At 41.1% G+C, this 18786-nt stretch overlaps 1 protein-coding gene across 1 annotated transcript; it reads left to right on the top strand.

Moving 5' to 3' along the window:
* Positions 1–6164: 6164 nt before the first annotated feature.
* Positions 6165–9357, top strand: LOC149460397 (serine/threonine-protein kinase SBK1-like). Its single transcript, XM_089679760.1, has 3 exons — positions 6165–6285; positions 8441–8643; positions 8935–9357. Exons 1-3 carry the CDS (start codon positions 6165–6167, stop codon positions 9355–9357), a joined length of 747 nt encoding a protein of 248 aa, XP_089535886.1.
* The last annotated feature ends 9429 nt before the right edge of the window (positions 9358–18786 follow it).

Below are 18786 nucleotides of genomic sequence, written 5' to 3'. Positions count from 1 at the left end.
ATCTAGACAAATCCTCTTCTTAAAAAAAAAGCAAAGTTTTCCAGCTGTAATGGAATGGCTATTTTGTCCAACAGGATCATTCTGTGGTGGTTTTCTATTGATAATACTATGGTTAAGGTTTCTTTAAGTATGCCAAAATCCAGTGTTGTGTTATTGTTCAGAATAATTATATCTAACCCAGGTTAATTGTACAATATTCAGAAGCAGCCATTTTTAAAGTTTGCTTTTGAAGGTGAAAGTTACAGATCTGGGTTCCTTGCCTCAATACTTGGCTTGTTATTCACCCAGAGCACCATGTCAGTATATTTTCCATGACTTGATATACACCTGGCTTGTTCTAGGTCACTGATCACCAAGTACTGAAGAAATGATCAGGATGTTTGGAGATGAATCTCTATAAATAAGATCAGACATGGCAGCTCCAATATTCCTATACTGAGAGTTCTGTTTAATCTTCATGAAATATTTCTATGCTAATTACATTTTTTAAGTTCATTTAAATCTTTTTTTGCCATTAAAGTATTTTTTAAGTTAAACCCATTGGTGTTCAATGTTGCTGGAAATGGGGAAAATGGTATAAGATCCATCAAGAGGCCACAGCCCATATTACACTGATACTTCTTTATTCAAAATAAATTCCTGTTTTCACCTCATGGAGAGGTCATAGAGGTTCTTATAGATGGAAGTGATTCTTTGCTTTGTGAGGATCAGATATAACATTTGGGTTTATTCATCTCAATGACAACTCTTGTACAGATTATTATTTAAGCACTTATGTCCCTTCCTATACTAATATAATCATGCAAATTTGGCATCCACAGAGGGCCACAGTTGGGCACCACTAGTCCTAACAATGGAGGTTGGCTTCCATAAACAAGGTCATTGTGATGAAAACAGTATGGGCAGTCACACCTCAGCCAGGTATTCTCCCTCCTCTTTAACATATCAATCCACAAGAACATCACCATTGAGATGGCCAGTTCTGTCCTGGGGGTAAAAGTTCTCTCAATATTCTGCAGATACATTGTCATTGTCAATGCAAAACCAAAGTGTGTTTTAGTGAATAACACAATCTCAGTTGTATTATTACATTCATCTGAATATTTAAATTGTTTGTTTTTTCACTACATATCAGGTTTTCAGGTCCTTCTTTTAGTAGCCATCTCCATGCAGTAGTCCTCCTTGATGAACTACAGGTGACATGAAGGGGAAATAACATAGCAGGAGTATTGATTTTATAGACTAGTGGAGTTATATTGAGATGAGGTGAAGTAAAACAAAAAGTGATAAGATGGAAGCAGATTCTCCATGTGGAACGAGCAACTTTGACTCTGTCTTTGTACACATAATCTTTTCTTTTTACCTTAATGCTTAACTCCACAAAGTTACATAAAACCTGGACAGTCAATAAAAAAGCTGAAGACTCTGGAACCAGAAGACCAGGAGAAGGTGGCAATGGAGCAACTAGGTGAAACCTGGACATCATGTGAGGGAAGTCTGCCATAATGTACAAAAATGATGTGTGAACTTGAACATTATCGCACAAGCCCTGGATACCCTATGTTTAGTTCCACTTTAAGCTGTCCATTAAGTCATGTCTAAACCATCATTTCTCAGATTTTTGAAAATGGTCCTCTGCAATAACTTTCAAGTCTCAGAGAACCCCTGCTAATAATTACTCTACAGTATGTACAGCTCTGTGTATGTTAGTGTGATGGTCAGTGCAAAGAATGTCCTTTGCCTTTGTGGTCAATAGGAAGAATCCCCTTTACAGATAGCTAGACAGATAACTGGTGTTAGCCTCAACTCATCAATGAGGTAGAATTTGCTCCATGGTCAAGGAACCCTTAGCAACCTCTGGAGGAACCTTAAGCTTCCATGGAACCCTGATTGAGAGAAGCTGATCTAGACCAATTCTCTTATTATTGGAGCTAAGTTTCCAGCAGTTAAGGAATGACAAGTTTTGGGGCCAATGGGGCCATTCTGCAGCAGTTTTTCATTTAGACTTATAAGGTTCAAGGCATCCTTTGTGTCATGACAAACTCTAGTTTTATGCTGAATTCATTTTAAATTCATTGTTTTTTTTATTGGCAATAAAGTTTTTTTAGGTTTAGTTTTTTTTTTTATTAAACCCATTGGTGTGCAATGTGCTAGAAATAAGGCATAATGTATAAAAGAACCAGCAAATAATGGGTACATTTGTTTTCAATAAATGAGCTGGTTACTATTTCCTCTTGTATTATTTATTTAAATTAGAATCAGGTAAAAAAAAAATTAATCTTATAAAGCAAAAATAATTTCCCATTTTATAGTTACAATGTTGAAAAGTTTAATATTAAAACTCTGTAAAGTTTCAAAGTATTTGGGTTTCATCATGTTTAATCCTATCACCTATTCTCAGGACACACTTTTTATATGCAAATCAGCAAGAACAATCCGGGGTTATTTACACAACATTTACATTAGGAGTCAGCCAATGGAAAGCCTTCATTCTCTGCCTTCCCCACCCATCTCCCTTGTATAAAGAGGTCCTCTCCTTCCCCTGATCAATGACTTCACTTCCAGAGATACCGGTATACTCATCTATTACAGCCCAGCTGGAGATTTGGTGACGTTGTCTGGAGCTGATCTGCAGAGGAACCCAATACTCAAAGAAAACTAATTCGACTTCATCACAGCGGAATCCTCACCACATTAAGGTAAGGTCACTTTCATCTAACCAATCAATGGATCTTTATTATTTAATGAACATTTTTTTAAAAATCCTGCAGAGGTTTATGAGGCATATTTAATAAATATATGGAAAACTGACACAAAGGGGCAATGAGTGGAGGTTTAGGACAGGATAATATGTAATACAATGTATACAGAAGACAGGATAGCCATTGGAGGCTTCCCATAATCAGCCTGATGAAAAAGTTGTTCGTATTACAGGATATAATAAACATTGTGGCAGTAATTTGTGTGATGTAATACAATTTCAAACGTATGTTTAGGTGGCCAAATAATGTAAATTTTTTTTCTAAATCTCCTATTACAAGTATATTCCAATCTGTACAAAAACAATTGACTGAACAATGTTGAATTCTTTGCTATGAAATACTACCTCTCACCAAAACAGGAGTACAACATTATACTTCATAATCTCACTGAAAATTCACTTCATGATGTCTTTCTGTCTGATGCTATGAGATCTTCCTGAGAACATAAAGGTGACATTTAGCAGGAAAACGCCTTGAAAATGTTTTTAAGATGCCTGAAAAGGGATGTGACAGTTGAGTGTTTGGATGATATGACATCACTCATGGTAATTGTGGATCATTCTGGGACTTCACAGTTTTGGAGAGAATGTTTTAGGGAAATGCCACTAATATCTTCTGATCAGGGGCGGACTGACAACTCATGGGGCCCCCGGGCAATAGGGGATCATGGGGCCCCTGTGTCCTTGCCAAAACTCAAAAAAGCCTATGAAAAAGGTACCAGGGGCATCTCATGGGGCCCCCTACAGACCCCAGGCCCTAGGGCAGTGCCCGGGTTTATAAAATGGTCAGTCCACCCCTACTTCTGATATCCTTTAGCATGACCTCTGCTGTCTTCTGAGTACAAAAAGTGAGGCAACCGTTTTCTATTTTTTCCTTGAGAGTTTTGATTAAATTACGCTTTTTAACTGACTGAGCTCCGTGTTCATCCTCCTGAATTTATGTAACCAAAACTGGAAAGTTGGCATAGCTGGTCGGCAACAAGAGAGCAGAGTATCTCCTGTAGATTATTCTTATGGAATGTTTAGTCTTTTCATGTAAGTATCTGCCAGAAATATGAGGGTCACCAAAACTCTTCTGGCAGCAGATACACCTTTCCATCAATGCTGACCAAAGTTTATTACATTCTCTTCCTGAAGGAGACTTGGGGGTTAAATGAGTCTTCTGACCGCCAATTACCGATAGCCTCTCCCCCCGCACACAACTGCACTTATAGCTATTATTATTATTATACAGTATTTATAAAGCGCCAATAGTTCGCTCAGCGCTGTACATTACAAAGGGGGACAGAACATGTGACAGAACAATACCAATACAATGAAAAACATGAGGGGATCGAGGGCCCTGCTCTTTCGAGCTTACAATCGGATATATTTATGTGTTGCTATGTCTTGGCTTTTCCATTTTGTTTTTGCACTTGATAAAGTTATAACCTTACTTGATAATTTTCTTATATAAGGATTGCTGGCTTTCCATATTCAGCTCATTTAACTATACTCCATAAATTTCTATTGTTGTGTTCAAACTCTTACTTTAGTAACTGAACCTTATTCCCGAGCCCCATTCAATAAGATGTGAAGCTTTAGTGAGCATCTCATATATATATATATATACATACAGTTGTGTTCAAAATAATAGCAGTGTGTTGAAAAAAGTGACTAAAGCTGAAAATCCTTCTAATAGCTTTTATTTCCATCCACACAAATGCATTGGGAACACGACACATTCTATTCCAAATCACAACATGAAGAAAAATACATCAAATTTGAGTTGTTCCTCTTAAAAAATTGAAGAAAAGTGAATATTAGACGGTTCATAAAAATCGCAGTGTTTGTATTCTTCTTTACAAACTCAAACATTCACTATATAAACTGAGAAATGTTTGAAGATTTTGCTTTCCTTTGAATGACTTCATGAATATTTGGTTGTAGTCGCACTGTTTCTGAGAACTGCTGTACATCTGTGTTGCATGGAGTCCCCCAACTTCTGGCCCCTGTGATCAGGTATTCCAGCCCAGGATGATTGGACCACATTCCACAGTTCTTCTCTATTTCTTGGTTTTGCCTCAGAAACGGCATTTTTGATGTCACCCCACAAGTTTTCTATTGGATGAAGATCCGGGGATTGGGCTGGCCACTCCATAACGCCCATCTTGTTGGTCTGGAACCAAGATGTTGCACGTTTACTGGTGTGTTTGGGGTCGTTGTCTTGTTGGAACATCCATTTCAAGGGCATTTCCTCTTCAGCATAAGGCAGCATGACCTCTTCAAGTATTCTGATGTATTCAAACTGATCCATGATCCCTGGTATGCGATAAATAGGCCCAACACCTTAGTATGAGAAACATCCCCATATCATGATGCTTGCACCACCATGCTTCACTGTCTTCACAGTGTACTGTGGCTTGAATTCAGTGTTTGGGGTTCGTCTGACAAACTGTCTCCGGCCACTAGAACAAAAAGAACAATCTTACTTTCATCAGTCCACAAAATGTTGCCCCATTTCTCTTTAGGCCGGTCAATGTGCTCTTTGGCAGATTGTAACCTCTTCAGCACGTCTTTTTCCCAACAGTGGGACTTTGCGGGGACTTCTTGCAGATAGCTTGGCTTCACATAGGCGTCTTCTAATTGTAACAGTCCTCACAGGGAACGTCACACCTTCTTTCATCTTCCTGGAGCTAATTGTTGGCTGAGTCTGCCCCATGTTGGCTATTCTTCTATCCATTCCAATGGTAGTTTTTCGCTTTATTCCACGTCTTTCAGGTTTTGGTTGCCATTTTAAAGCATTTGCCATCATCTTAGCTGAGCATCCAATCATTTTCTGCACTTCTTTTTTCCCCTCTTCAATCAACTTTTTTTAATCAAGATACGCTGTTCTTCTGAATAATGTCTGGAACGACCCATTTTCCTCAGAATTTCAGAGAGAAATGCACTGTAACCAGCATGTGCAACATTTGCTGCCTTCCTTCCTTAAATAAGGCCAATAATTGCCACCTGTTTATCAAAGAATGAATGACCTCACTAATAGAACTCCACCCTGCTATTATTTTGAACACGCCCCTTTCAATGAGGGATTCAATGACACAGAATCAGCAGCATGCATGTCATGACTGTTGGGTCTGTTGGATTTCTATTACTCTACTACACCTGCTAGGAAATTATTTGCCATGTAGAAATATCATTTCCACCAAAAACAGTGATTGATCCGGTTAGTGATGTCCGACTGCCATTATTTTGAACACAACTGTAAGTATATCAATGTGGGTAATAGTATTCATATTTGAAACATTTCTATAGTTTTTCTAAAACAATTTGTTTTCTTCTTAATAATTCAACGTTTTCTTTTTTCGCTCTCCAGGACACTATGGCCTCCATTACTCATGGTGTTGAAGGATTTCTGAATAGAATGGTCTCCTTCTATTTACAAGAAATAAAGCAGGTAGACTTACAGGAGTACTTCACCATTATGAAGGAACTTGGAGAAGGTGGATATGGAAGAGTTTTATTGGCAAAGGACAAGATAACAGGTCAGTGAACTATTCTAAGTACCGTTTCAGTATCCTCTGCAAATATGTATGTATATGTTTGTACATTTGTACACTATAGACTTTATATTTATTAAATCTCCATAAATATATCATGTTTAAATATTTTTTCATGTTGGTAGAATGATTTAGGGAAATAAGCTTTGGGCTGATTCTTGGGAGCAGTTATGCAAATAATAAAATGCCTTGATGGGTACATATCTGTCTGGAGGAGTGGACTGTATTTCCATGCAGACTGTCCTAGATAATGATCACATGTGATGCTGAGCCTCCATGATTAAAAGGACAGACATATAATGAATGAAAGGGGCAGGCCAGGAATAGTCAGGCTGGGAAGGATAGGATGCTAACAATTAGAGATGAGCGAATTGAACTTGGCGAAGTGGAATTCGTTTTGAATATTAGGAAAAATTTGATTCGCACCGAATCCGAATATTAGCAAACTTCGGATGCGCGAATCGAATTTTTCCCGATCGGCCGATTTTCATCCCCTCTACAGCCGGCAAAAAGTGTCCCTGCAGAGAGCTCTGCTATTTCTGACAGTTCTCTGACAGTTCCTTCACATTTACAGCGGTTGAAACATTGTATCTATTTGTTTCCATTTAGGATACAGATGTTTTTATTCGGAAACAAATAGATACAATGTTTCAACCGCTGTAAATGTGAAGGAACTGTCAGAGAACTGTCAGAAATAGTGGAGCACTCTGCAGATACACTTTTTGCTGTACTGGAATTCTTCTTCTTTTCATTCTTCTTCTTCTTTTCATTCTTCTTCTTCTTCTTTTCATTCTTTTCATTCTTCTTTTCATTCTTCTTCTTCTTTTCATTCTTCTTCTTCTTTTCATTTTTCTTCTTCTTCTTTTCATTCTTCTTTTCATTCTTCTTCTTCTTCTTCTTTTCATTCTTCTTCTTCTTCTTTTCATTCTTCTTTTCATTCTTCTTTTCATTGTTCTTCTCATTCTTCTTTTCATTCTTCTTCTTCTTCTTTTCATTCTTCTTCTTCTTTTCATTCTTCTTCTTCTTCTTTTCATTCTTCTTTTCATTCTTCTCATTCTTCTTTTCATTCTTCTTTTCATTCTTCTCCCTGTCATTCTTCTTTTCATTCTTCTTCTTCTTCTTTTCATTCTTCTTCTTCTTCTTTTCATTCTTCTTTTCATTTTCTTCTTCTCATTCTTCTTCTTCTTCTTTTCATTCTTCTCATTCTTCTTTTCATTCTTCTTTTCATTCTTCTTCTCATTCTTCTTTTCATTCTTCTTCTTCTTCTTCTTTTCATTCCTCTTCTTCTTCTTTTCATTCTTCTTCTTCTTCTTTTCATTCTTCTTTTCATTCTTCTTTTCATTCTTCTTCTTCTTCTTTTCAAACTTCTTCTTTTCATTCTTCTTTTCATTCTTCTCATTCTTCTTTTCATTCTTCTTTTCATTCTTCTTCTTCTTCTTTTCATTCTTCTTCTTCTTCTTTTCATTCTTCTTTTCATTCTTCTTCTTCTTCTTTTCATTCTTCTTCTTCTTCTTTTCATTCTTCTTTTCATTCTTCTTCTTCTTCTTCGTCGTGCCCCATGACTGCCCAAATGAGTGAAGTGTGCGGTGATTCTAAGATCGACGGCACTCATCTGCATGTCATACTGACTGACAGTATTATTTCTCTTCCCCAGCAGACTCCAAGGGCATTTAAATTAAAGGTACAGTGTTCTGCACTAATATAAAGGCTCTCTGAAGCCTAGAAACCCTTTTAATAAGTTAAATTCGCAGCGAATAAATTCGCATCAAATCGAATTTCTTCCGCAAATTCGGCGAATCAGCCGAATCAAATTTTTGAATAATTCGCTCATCTCTACTACCAATGCTGGGCGTCCTCCAGCCAGGAAACGAGATGGGGTTTGTCTGACTTGCTGAAGCTTCTGATGCACAATGAGAGACTATCGCTGTGTTCAGTGAAATCAGAGTAGGACATTTCAGCCCAGGAAAGGTTCTTGTACAGCTGATTGATGGCTGAAATTTAGCTATGAATGAAGCATAATACATTCTCAAACATTTTAATAAAACCTGTTGCTCGAAGATTGAGATTTTCAAGTGGATAGAAAAAATAATCAGCTAAAAATTTCCATTTCTTAATCAAAGTAAATTATTTTTTTTTACAGGTCAAAGAATGGCATTGAAGACCATGGATAAAAACAGAACCAGCCAGCGGTCTTTCCTCCAGGAGTTCTGCGTTTCATACTTTCTTTCATCTCATCCCAATATCATTGGATGTAATGGCATCGCCTTCACCACCATCGACTACTTTGTGTTTGCCCAGGAACTAGCCCCTGTTGGTGATCTCTTCTCCATGATTACACCATACGTAAGTACATAAAGGTTTCAGTATGCTCTTTTTTTTAAAGTTTTGGATAAGGGAGGGATAAAACCAATGTTTTGCATTTCTCAACACTTTGTCTTAATGATGGAGATCACCGAAACATTTATAAAAAGAGAATCTCTTTTGGGGGAACACAAGCGGCAATAGACTCCACTTCTAGTCTAAAACTAGATCAAAAGTGATGGCCATGCTTATACTTTAACTGATTCTGAATTACTCTTTATATTCTATCTTACTGTATTTAACAACTATTATATTTTGATTTTGTTTTCCTAGGTGGGAATTCCAGAAGACTCAGTTAAGAGGTGTGCTCTTCAGATCTCCAATGCTCTCGAATTCATATCCGAGAAAGGACTGGTGCATATGGATTTGAAGCCAGAAAACATTTTGGTGTTTGACCAGGACTGTCACTTCATCAAGATCACAGACTTTGGCCTTGCGAAGGTCAGAGGGACAGTGATAACATCCAGGTGTGGTAGCAAAACCTACATGGCCCCAGAACTACGTGACATGACCATTACGGATGGACTGGTTGTAGATGGCAGCCTTGATGTGTGGGCGTTTGGTGTTACCATCTACTGTATCCGTGGCAGGTGGCCATGCCTGAAGATGAAGGATATAGAGGTTTTGTTGACTGGCAAAACAATTTTCATATGGACAATCCTCCTGAAGCATGGAGAAAGATTTCAACTGGAATAAGAAGGATGTTTGGTGATCTTTTGGCCATTGACTTTTCTAAAAGAAGTAAATCTACAGAAATCCTGAAATACATGAACGAAAGCTGGAAGGAAGAAATCCCAGATGCAATCACAGGACAAGAAGATGAGGATCCCATCAAAAGCCGTTCTGTACAATCTGAGGTAACCTCCATTTCTCACCTGAACACCTCACAGCGTAGTGTTACTAACAAGTCCTTGTCTTACTTTTTGACCACAGACACTTCTGTATCTCAGTCTGAGATGACTCCATTGCCCCAGAAGGATGACATGGAAGAAGCACTGATCATATTCGATGATGAGTTCTCCTTATTTGTTGGTGCAGAGGTAAACATTGGATGAAGAAGAATCATGAGTGATGGTGCGTCCGAAAGAACATCACATATGGCCAACTTCCCCAGGTATGTACCTTTCTCAATTCACAATTTAATCTTTTAGGGCCATGTCACACTAGCAGTTCAGCACTAAGTCATCACTTTTTCCACCACAATATCCATCACTGATTTTGCTTTGATACTAAAGCAATCCAGTTTCAGTCAATAAATAGCCGCCACCTTATCTTCCTATAGAGGGATTATATTATTTTAGAGGCTCTCTGTACCTCTTCTGATCTGCAGATCTCTATAAAATGTATTACCGATCTACCAAGAATGTTGTAACACACTAAACCTTTCATCCCAACTCTACATTTTTGTAAGAATGGCAGGGGTGCAGTCTATACCTACATACTTGCATTATGCGTCCTTCACTTTCATCTCAGATGGTTAGGGGGGGGGGGTACGTCCGTGATAGGACTCTTGTTAGCAACTCACAAAGGGGTTGGGTTAGGCCTTGTAGTTCAGAAGTTTAAAGTGAAGCTTGAATCAAAGGGGCCGATACTAAAGTCCTTCTAGCTAACAATGGTAATAACAGGACTATTGTTGGATATGATATTAGAAGTTTGCTGTAAAATATTTGAAATGGTTACTATTTTATTATGGCATTGCCAAGACCATTTATAGTACATTTAGAGAGAGCCTTCGTCATTCATTTTATTTATGAATCTAGAGCAGTCAGATCAATGAAGGATGGTTGCTTTTTCGTTCCTGTAGGTCTCTATCCATTTTTATTTTGTCTTTTTGACTAGATTTGTCTATTCTGGGGATACTTTGTAATTTACACAACCACAATCTGCCATATAACCTCTTGGAGGAACCTTTTAAACATTTTTGTAACCTTTTTAACTGAACCACAACCGGTGATTTCATTTATTACTCCAGGATACTCAGTTTTTCTATATAGATATTCAGAACTGACCACATGCATTTTGTCCTGTTACATTCCCTGTTCATGTTTGCATTTCACAGATCATTTCTATATTTTGCTCTAACAATATTTCTTTACATTTTTCAGATGACAAGTCTGGACTATCCACAGTGGATGAACAAGGCCCCTGCCTGGTACATGGGGGAATGTAACTTGTAGATATATGAGTAGTTACTCCTCCTGTGCACTGGGTGGGGCTCTTGAATTTTCTCTGTACAGAAAAATGCCCATTGATCCTGCCAGAAATCCTTTGAGTTCATAAATTACTTTTTGAGCTGACAACACTGCCTCTGTTGCATCTGAAATGCTAAGCAGTGTTGTCAGCCAGGTTTAGAAGGACCTGTTTAGCACTGACAGAGGTATATACTGGTATGTCAACCACTTTGCCACATGATTTAACATTTGTAACTGTGTGTACTGGAAAGTCAACCACCAAATTACTTTTTGGTGAATTGGATTCATCATTGAGGCAAATTGTAGCTTCCAGGCAACTCCTGCTTGGAGTAAACCATGATAATCATATAGTATATCTGGGTAAATAGTATCTTAAGGTTTTCTTTAAATTCACCATTTTCACCTCACTATGTGAATTGTTCTCAAAGTTTATCATATTTTTGGGGGCGCATGCGCGGCCGGCTCTGGGATTACAGCTCCGTGAAGAGAGCTCCGCATCCCCGCCAGCAATAACCCGGCACTCACCAATCCCAGCAGCGGCACTGACCTCTCCCCACGCTGATAAGGGGACGCAGGTCTCCACTGGATCCCCAGGGAATATGCCCCGATGCCGCAGATCACCAGGGAAGCCAGGAAAGCTGACAAACTTTTTCCCAGCTCTCAGCCCCTGCAGGCAAGATGGTGCCGGCTTCTCACAGACAGATGCCTTACAGACAGAATGGAGACCAGTGCACACAACAGACCCCAGGCTCAAAGCAACATTATACCCTGGAGACCCTGGTGAGTCCTCTCCGCCCCTGTCTCCCACCACAAGTAGCCCTGCTAAGTCCAGACCTAGGCTGGACATAGAAAATCCTCCTGTCACTCAGCCTTCCTATTCTACACTCAATTCTGCTATTTCTACTCCATCCTTAATAGAAAATTTTCCTGCTTCAGACCAACCTATCACTGAACTGTCTATGAACAGTATGCTTCTCTCACTGTGACAAACATTACATGATGACCTGACGACGACACTATCGCAAATTTCAACCGCGGTACAACGACAGGACCACCATATCCGCCATATTGAAAATAAAATGAGGGAAATGTTCGCAGCTCACAACGACCTAATAGACGCATACACCGACCAGGGCACCGACATAGAACAGATTAACCTCAAACTAGCGGATCCTGAAGACCGCTCTAGGCGGAACAACATCAAATTCCACGCAATCCTAGAAAACATCAATTTGGACACCATAGAACCATATTTTCAACAATACATGAAACACCTCATTCCTTCCCTATCAGATGTAGAGCTCGCTATAGGTCCTGTGCGCAGATTACCAAAACTATCGTTCCTACTGGCCACAGTACCTAGGGACATCCTGGCACGTATCCACTTTTACCATGTGAAAGAAAAAATTATGATAACCACAAGAAACATTACATCACTACCGCCAGACCAAGCAAATATAAAATTATTTGCAGACCTATCTAAAGCCACTCTTCTAAACCGCAAGAAGCTTGTCACCATAACAAAAGCTCTGTGGAACCACGATATTGTCTACCAATGGGGTTTCCCCACAAAGGTCATTGTTAAACAACAAGGAAGGTTCTTTAAAATTAAATCTCTTGAAGCAGGCTTCGACCTCTTGAAAGTCTGGAAGATCCTATCAGCGGACTCCCACCAACCCACCTCCAACCATACTCCTAGGGGAGTATCCATGGCAGGTGGCCATGCCTGAAGATGAAGGATATAAAGGTTTTGTTGACTGGCAAAACAATTTTCATATGGACAATCCTCCTGAAGCATGGAAAAAAAAGATTTCATCCAGAATAAGAAGGATGTTTGGTGATCTTGTGGCCATTGACTTTTCTAAAAGAAGTATATCTACATAAATCCTGAAATACATGAGAGAAAGCTGGAAGGAAGAAATCCCAGATGCAATCACAGGACAAGAAGATGAGGATCCCATCAAAAGCAGTTCTGTACAATCTGAGGTAATCTCCATTTCTCACCTGAACACCTCACAGCGTAGTGTTACTAACACGTCCTTGTCTTACTTTTTGACCACAGACACTTCTGGATCTCAGTCTGAGATGGCTCCAGTGCCACAGAAGGACGACATGGAATAGGCACTGATCATATTGTATGATGAGTTCTCCTTACATGATGCAGAGGTAGACATTGGATGAAGGATAATCGTGAGTGATGGTGCATCAGAAAGAACATCACATATGGCCAACTTCCCCAGGTATGTGCCTTTCTCAATTCACAATTTAATCTTTTAGGGCCATGTCACACTAGCAGTTCAGCACTAAGTCATCACTTTTTCCACCACAATATCTATCACTGATTTTGCTTTTATACTAAAGCAATTCAGTTTCAGTCAATAAATAGCTGCCATCTTGTCTTTTTTAAGAGTGATTACCATTGATAGGAGTGCGCATGCGCGGCCGGCGGGACGGACATGTCCCGATGAGGCTCCATCTCCCCGTCGGGTGACAGCGCCGAGGAGCAGCGGGTCCTGGCCCGCAATACAGCCTGGGGGGATCCGATCCCCGAGGCAACCCTCCCAGGGTCTGATCCACCCTGGTCTACGGCGGATCCTCCGCAGCAGGTCGGAGAAATCTGACAGGGGACTCTGTCCCCATTGTGAGCCGTGCACAGGCCCGCCCACCGCTGTCTACACAGCGCCGAGGCTGAGGAGAGAGAGCAGGGGGGCTGAGATCAGCATAACAGCCCCCCCCTGACAAGCAGCAAAATGGTTAAGGGGGCACCCCGGCACCAGGTCCCCCCTTCAACCAAAACAATCAAAGAGGCCCTGGCAAAGGCCTCCACAAAGATGGCCACCGCCCCAGCTCGTGGAAGCAAGCAAGCAGCAGGGGCATATGCAGCCCTGCAGGATCCGCAGCCCAGCCATCCCTGCACATCTGAGGGCGAGTCTGACACTGAAACTGATGTCCCTGCACAAGCCCTGACGCCTGACCTTACACCCCCTGACCTATTGTCACGCTTTGAAAAAATGCTACATAAAGCTTTGAAGCAAACCTCGGACCGCATCACTGCCATGCTATCTAGGGAAATCCATGAACTAGGACAACGCACTGTGGACCTAGAACAGAGAGTAGACGGTCTTGACACCTTGCTTCAGACACATACGGATGACCTTGATCTCCTGTGTGACGAAAACGCAACATTATTAACACGACTGGAGGACTTTGAAAACCGAGCACGGCGCTCAAACTTACGTATCTGTGGCCTTCCGGAAACGATCGTCGATGTCCAATCAACGGTAACAGCTCTGTTCCAAGAGCTTGCCCCAGCTATCCCAATCGAAAGATTAGAATTGGATAGAGTTCACAGGGCGTTAGCATCATGACGCACGGGCGGTCCACCACTCAACATTATAGCCAAGCTCCACTTTTTCCGTACCAAGGAGCAACTCCTACAAGCTGCCCGTAATGCAGAATCTGTACAGTTCCAGTGTCATACCTACCAATTATTCCAGGATCTGAGCCCCACAACTATCTCCAAGCACAGGGCTATGAAACCTCACCTACAAGTACTTCAACAACACGCTATACCATATAGGTGGAGCTTCCCCTTTGCAGTGCGATTCCGATATCAGACCCGAGATTACACCTTCAAGACTCCAGAGGACCTTTTAGACACCTTGCGGATCCTACAACTACATCCCCCAGCGATGCCTTCAGAAAGCGCCAAGCGGAGGTCCACATCCTGCTCGCCGCGGAAGTCCTTCCCCGCACATACAACTGAAGGTCAACTCAGCCTCCACAAAAGAGGGCGTTTTTCGTCTCCGGGCCTATCTTCGCAAGATACCATGGACTGAACTATGTCCCACGCTTATCTTTTTTTTTCCTTTTTTTGCCACACACACCAAACGGTGTACTTTTTTGACTAACATTGATATCCTTTCTCCCTCTAACTGTTAAATTTTGGTTGCCCCGCAACCTGGGGATTGTTCTGCACCCCCCCTCCTGGGCTTCATTTTAGTTTATATTTGGGAGCCTAGGCTTTGGCAGCATGCGATGCCACACCCCTACACCCAAGATGTCTCACTAGTACTGCTAGTGCCGTCTGAGTCTGGGACACCCTGATTTTCTCGGATGTTTTTTTTTTTTATATATACCTGTTTTTTCTACCGGGACCTCGCCACCATTTATTAATCACATTGCTGTCATCCTCACGGTCCGCGTACCTGCACACTCCACCCTAGTCCCTGTGTTATTGGTTATTTAATAACACTTGGGCTACTATTGCTCCCTAGCCCACCCTGATCCAGGGTGTCCTTGGGAACCCACCTTTTAGGCCTTAAATGGCCTCCTACACCCCTTCTTTCATGTTACCTCTCTCATACCGTACCCCTCCTCCCTCCCCCCAACATGACTCCATGACTTTGTGCAACATACTCTGCAACGTTCTCATCCCCCACAGTAATCGTCAGGCTCCATTCCGGGCGGTAGTGCCATGCTATCCAAACCACTATGCACTTTCCCCATGGGCTCGTTAAATATCCTTACCCTGAATGTACAGGGCCTTAATATTCCACAGAAACGGAATAAGGCTTTCCGAACCTTTGCTACACTTCAAGCTCACGTGGTCTGTCTACAGGAAACACACTTCACTCCCAACTCCACCCCTAAGTTTTTTGGCCCTCGATATCCTCAGGTCTATACAGCCTCTGCCACCACCAAACGCAGGGGGGTACTGATTGCCTTCCATCGCACAACACCTATGCACCGAAATCAAAGACCCGGAGGGTCGTTACCTCCTGTTAGTAGGGCAACTCCTAGATGTAGATGTCACTATTGTTGCATACTATGCCTCAAACCAAGACCCTTTACCATTCCCTTCCCACATACTCTCGGTTATAGACCACCATAAGCGCAGAACTTTAATTGTTAGCGGAGACTCTAACAGTGTAATATATCCCTTTCTAGACAAATCTCCTCAACCATCCCCTGTCCCTGCCTCTAAACAAACCTTCCAAGCCATACTACAACGTTATTCTTTGATAGATACATGGCGGGAACTCAACCCGACTAAACGCCAATACACCTTCTATTCTCACCCCCACCAGTCATTCTCCAGGATAGATCATATTTTCATTACCACCGCCTCTTCCCCCCGGCTCCTGACTTCTGAAATAATTCCAATCCCTTGGTCTGACCATTGCACCATATTCACGACTATGACCTCGTTAGCCCCATCCCCCGCTGAATCCTCTTGGATCATTAACGATAACCTGCTTGCAAATCCAGCTCACTGTCTAGAAATCGAAGCAGCCCTTAAAGACTATTTCTCTCTTAACCAATCACCTGATATTTCCCCTCTCCTGTTATGGGAAGCACACAAACCGGTATTGCGAGGGTTTTGCATTAGCAAAGTATCCTTCTTAAATAAAACCAAAAGACAACAACGTCTCTCACTGGAGCAAACCTATGATTGTTCTCATCAAGCCTTCCAGGCGGCTCCTACGCCTGCCAACCGTGAGGCCCTGGAGCGATCTAGATTGGTTCTAGATCTCTTTCTCACAGATCAAGCGGAACTCTCACTCCGTAGATCTAGGCACAAATATTATATTAGGGCAAATAAACCCAATACATTCCTGGCTCTCTCACTTCGCAGGTTCGACCAGCTCACTAAACCTATCCGAATTTGCACCTCTTCTGGCAACCTCACTAGTAACCCAGAACACATTCTACAGACTTTCCATAAACACCTGTCACAGCTTTATTCTTCTTCCACACCTTTTGACCCTACACAAGCTGATACCCTTCTAACTTCCATTTCTTTACCGAAACTCTCAGAGTGCCAATTAGCGACATCTCCCCAGCCGAAACCTTAGATGCTATTAAAAGTCTAAAACTACGTAAACGCCCAGGACCAGATGGCTTCTCAGCCACTTACTATAAAAAATTTGCTCATCTCCTCACACCTATCCTCACTAATGCTTTTAACACTTTACTATCTGGCCAAACCTTCAACCATGAAACAGTGCAAGCGAACATTTCAATGATCCCAAAGCCGAATTCTGATGACACGCAGTGGGCCAATTATAGGCCAATCTCTCTCCTGAACATTGATATCAAACTTTTAGCAAAAATCCTCTCTTCACGTCTTAACCTGTGTATTGGCTCTCTAATTCATAACGACCAAGTGGGCTTTATCCCAACTAGACAAGCGGGAGATAACATCAGACGTGCATCTCTTTTGGCAAATTTTAGCCAGGTCTCGCAATATTCCCGCCTGTTTCCTGTCCTTAGATATCCGGAAAGCATTCGATACAGTCTCATGGCCATACCTCAACTATATTTTGCACCGTTGGGGTTTTGGCCCACACTTTTTAACCTGGATCTTCTCACTGTATCGAGAACCCTCGGCCAGAATTAGGTATCTGGGGCACAGGTCAGCTCAGTTCCGATCTCTAGAGGCACAAGACAGGGCTGCCCTCTGTCCCCCTTGATCTTTTCCCTGGCTATAGAGTCTCTGGCCCTCTTAATCAGAGCTAACCCGGATGTCAGGGGACTCGAGATAGGGGGCACACATCATAAGTTATGTCTCTTTGCGGATGACGTCTTGCTCTTTCTCACATCCCCATTGACTTCCTCTCCTTCCCTACTACGGCTTCTCGAGGCGTTTGGTTCGCTCTCTGGTCTAATAATAAACCACAATAAATCAACAGCACTCAACATTTCTCTCCCCCCTATAGAGCTGATGCATCTGAAGCAGATTTTACCATTCCCATGGTCACAGTGTCATATCCCTTTCTTAGGAATCAAACTGACTCCTAAGTTATCAGACCTTTACGCAGCTAACTATCTTCCAGTGCTAAACCATCTTTCTGCTCTTCTGACCAAATGGTCTTCCCTTCCCCTCGCATGGCTAGGCAGAATAGCAGTGATAAAAGTGTGGTATAGGCATCATCCTGTAAATCTGGAGTGTCTAAAGATTGATTAGTTTTGTTTTTAGTATACATGGTTTTTAGAATTAACTTCCTCGCAAACAGTTGTATGGTGTGTTTTTTAGGCTTCAAATTTGTCCATGTTGGTGTTAGGACAGAAGCCAAGACCCTTGTTAAGGATACTAATTTTATGTTCAGATAAACTATAACTTGTAAGATTGATGCTCATTTCATTGTCCTTACTAGGTATGCTGGATTCATCAGCAATCAATTTCTGTGACCTATGTTGGAATTTGAAATAATTGTGGTTTGGTTCTAAAAAAACCTTCCTTGGTTGTATATGAAATATTTCCTGGACTACGTGGGGCTGAATGTGAGGTATTTTGAGTGCATGTACAGTAGATGGAGTAGCAATGCAATCCTCACCACTTAAATTACCACCTGATCCGGTTAGGTCCCTATTTGGAACATTAAAAGGTGCTTGATCAGTAGTGCATTTTTCTTAAATGATTGTTTGACCAGCCCATCGCCAGGGGGACTTCTTTTTTCCCTTTTTATGGGATTTTTTTTTTTAAACCTGTTTAACTCCTCTTGGCCTCCATTGAATTTTGTGAAAGGTTGGAAAAATTAGGAGTGTGCATCATCAAAATTTCTATACATGATTTTCTTTCTACCAATCCTAGAATTTAAATGACATTTATAAGCTTTTTGTTCACCAAATGCTAATTTATCCCTACGAACTTCTCTCCTTACCAATTAAAATTTCTTTGGTATGTTCTATGTGTGTTTTTAAGATCACATTCAAATTGAACAAATTTAGGATGATTGTTAAATAACTTTGCATGTATATCAATTGTTTTATCAATGTATTTTAATTTATGATGATACTCGTCAATCAATAGACATATTTTGAGGTTTTTTTTTTTTCCCCCCCTTGGCCTGTCTCACCTGTCTTTAATCATCATGACCTACTACAAAGGTAAAGAATGGGAAATCCTTATGTCCAGTGTATGAGGAGG

This window comes from Staurois parvus, unplaced genomic scaffold, assembly GCF_062004578.1.
Source record: "Staurois parvus isolate SC_StPar_1 unplaced genomic scaffold, SC_StPar_1.0 ptg000231l, whole genome shotgun sequence".
Taxonomy (NCBI): Eukaryota; Metazoa; Chordata; class Amphibia; order Anura; family Ranidae; genus Staurois; species Staurois parvus.
This window is presented reverse-complemented; position numbering and strand designations above follow the sequence as displayed.

What these genes read in the sequence shown, in the direction of transcription:
- LOC149460397 (XM_089679760.1), top strand. Translation starts at nt 6,165, where the DNA reads ATGGTCTCCTTCTATTTACAAGAAATAAAGCAGGTAGACTTACAGGAG. An exon ending in GGCAAAGGACAAGATAACAG is followed by an intron (nt 6,286 to 8,440) that starts GTCAGTGAACTA and finishes TTTTTTTTACAG; the next exon opens with GTCAAAGAATGGCATTGAAG. An exon ending in TCTCCATGATTACACCATAC is followed by an intron (nt 8,644 to 8,934) that starts GTAAGTACATAA and finishes TTGTTTTCCTAG; the next exon opens with GTGGGAATTCCAGAAGACTC.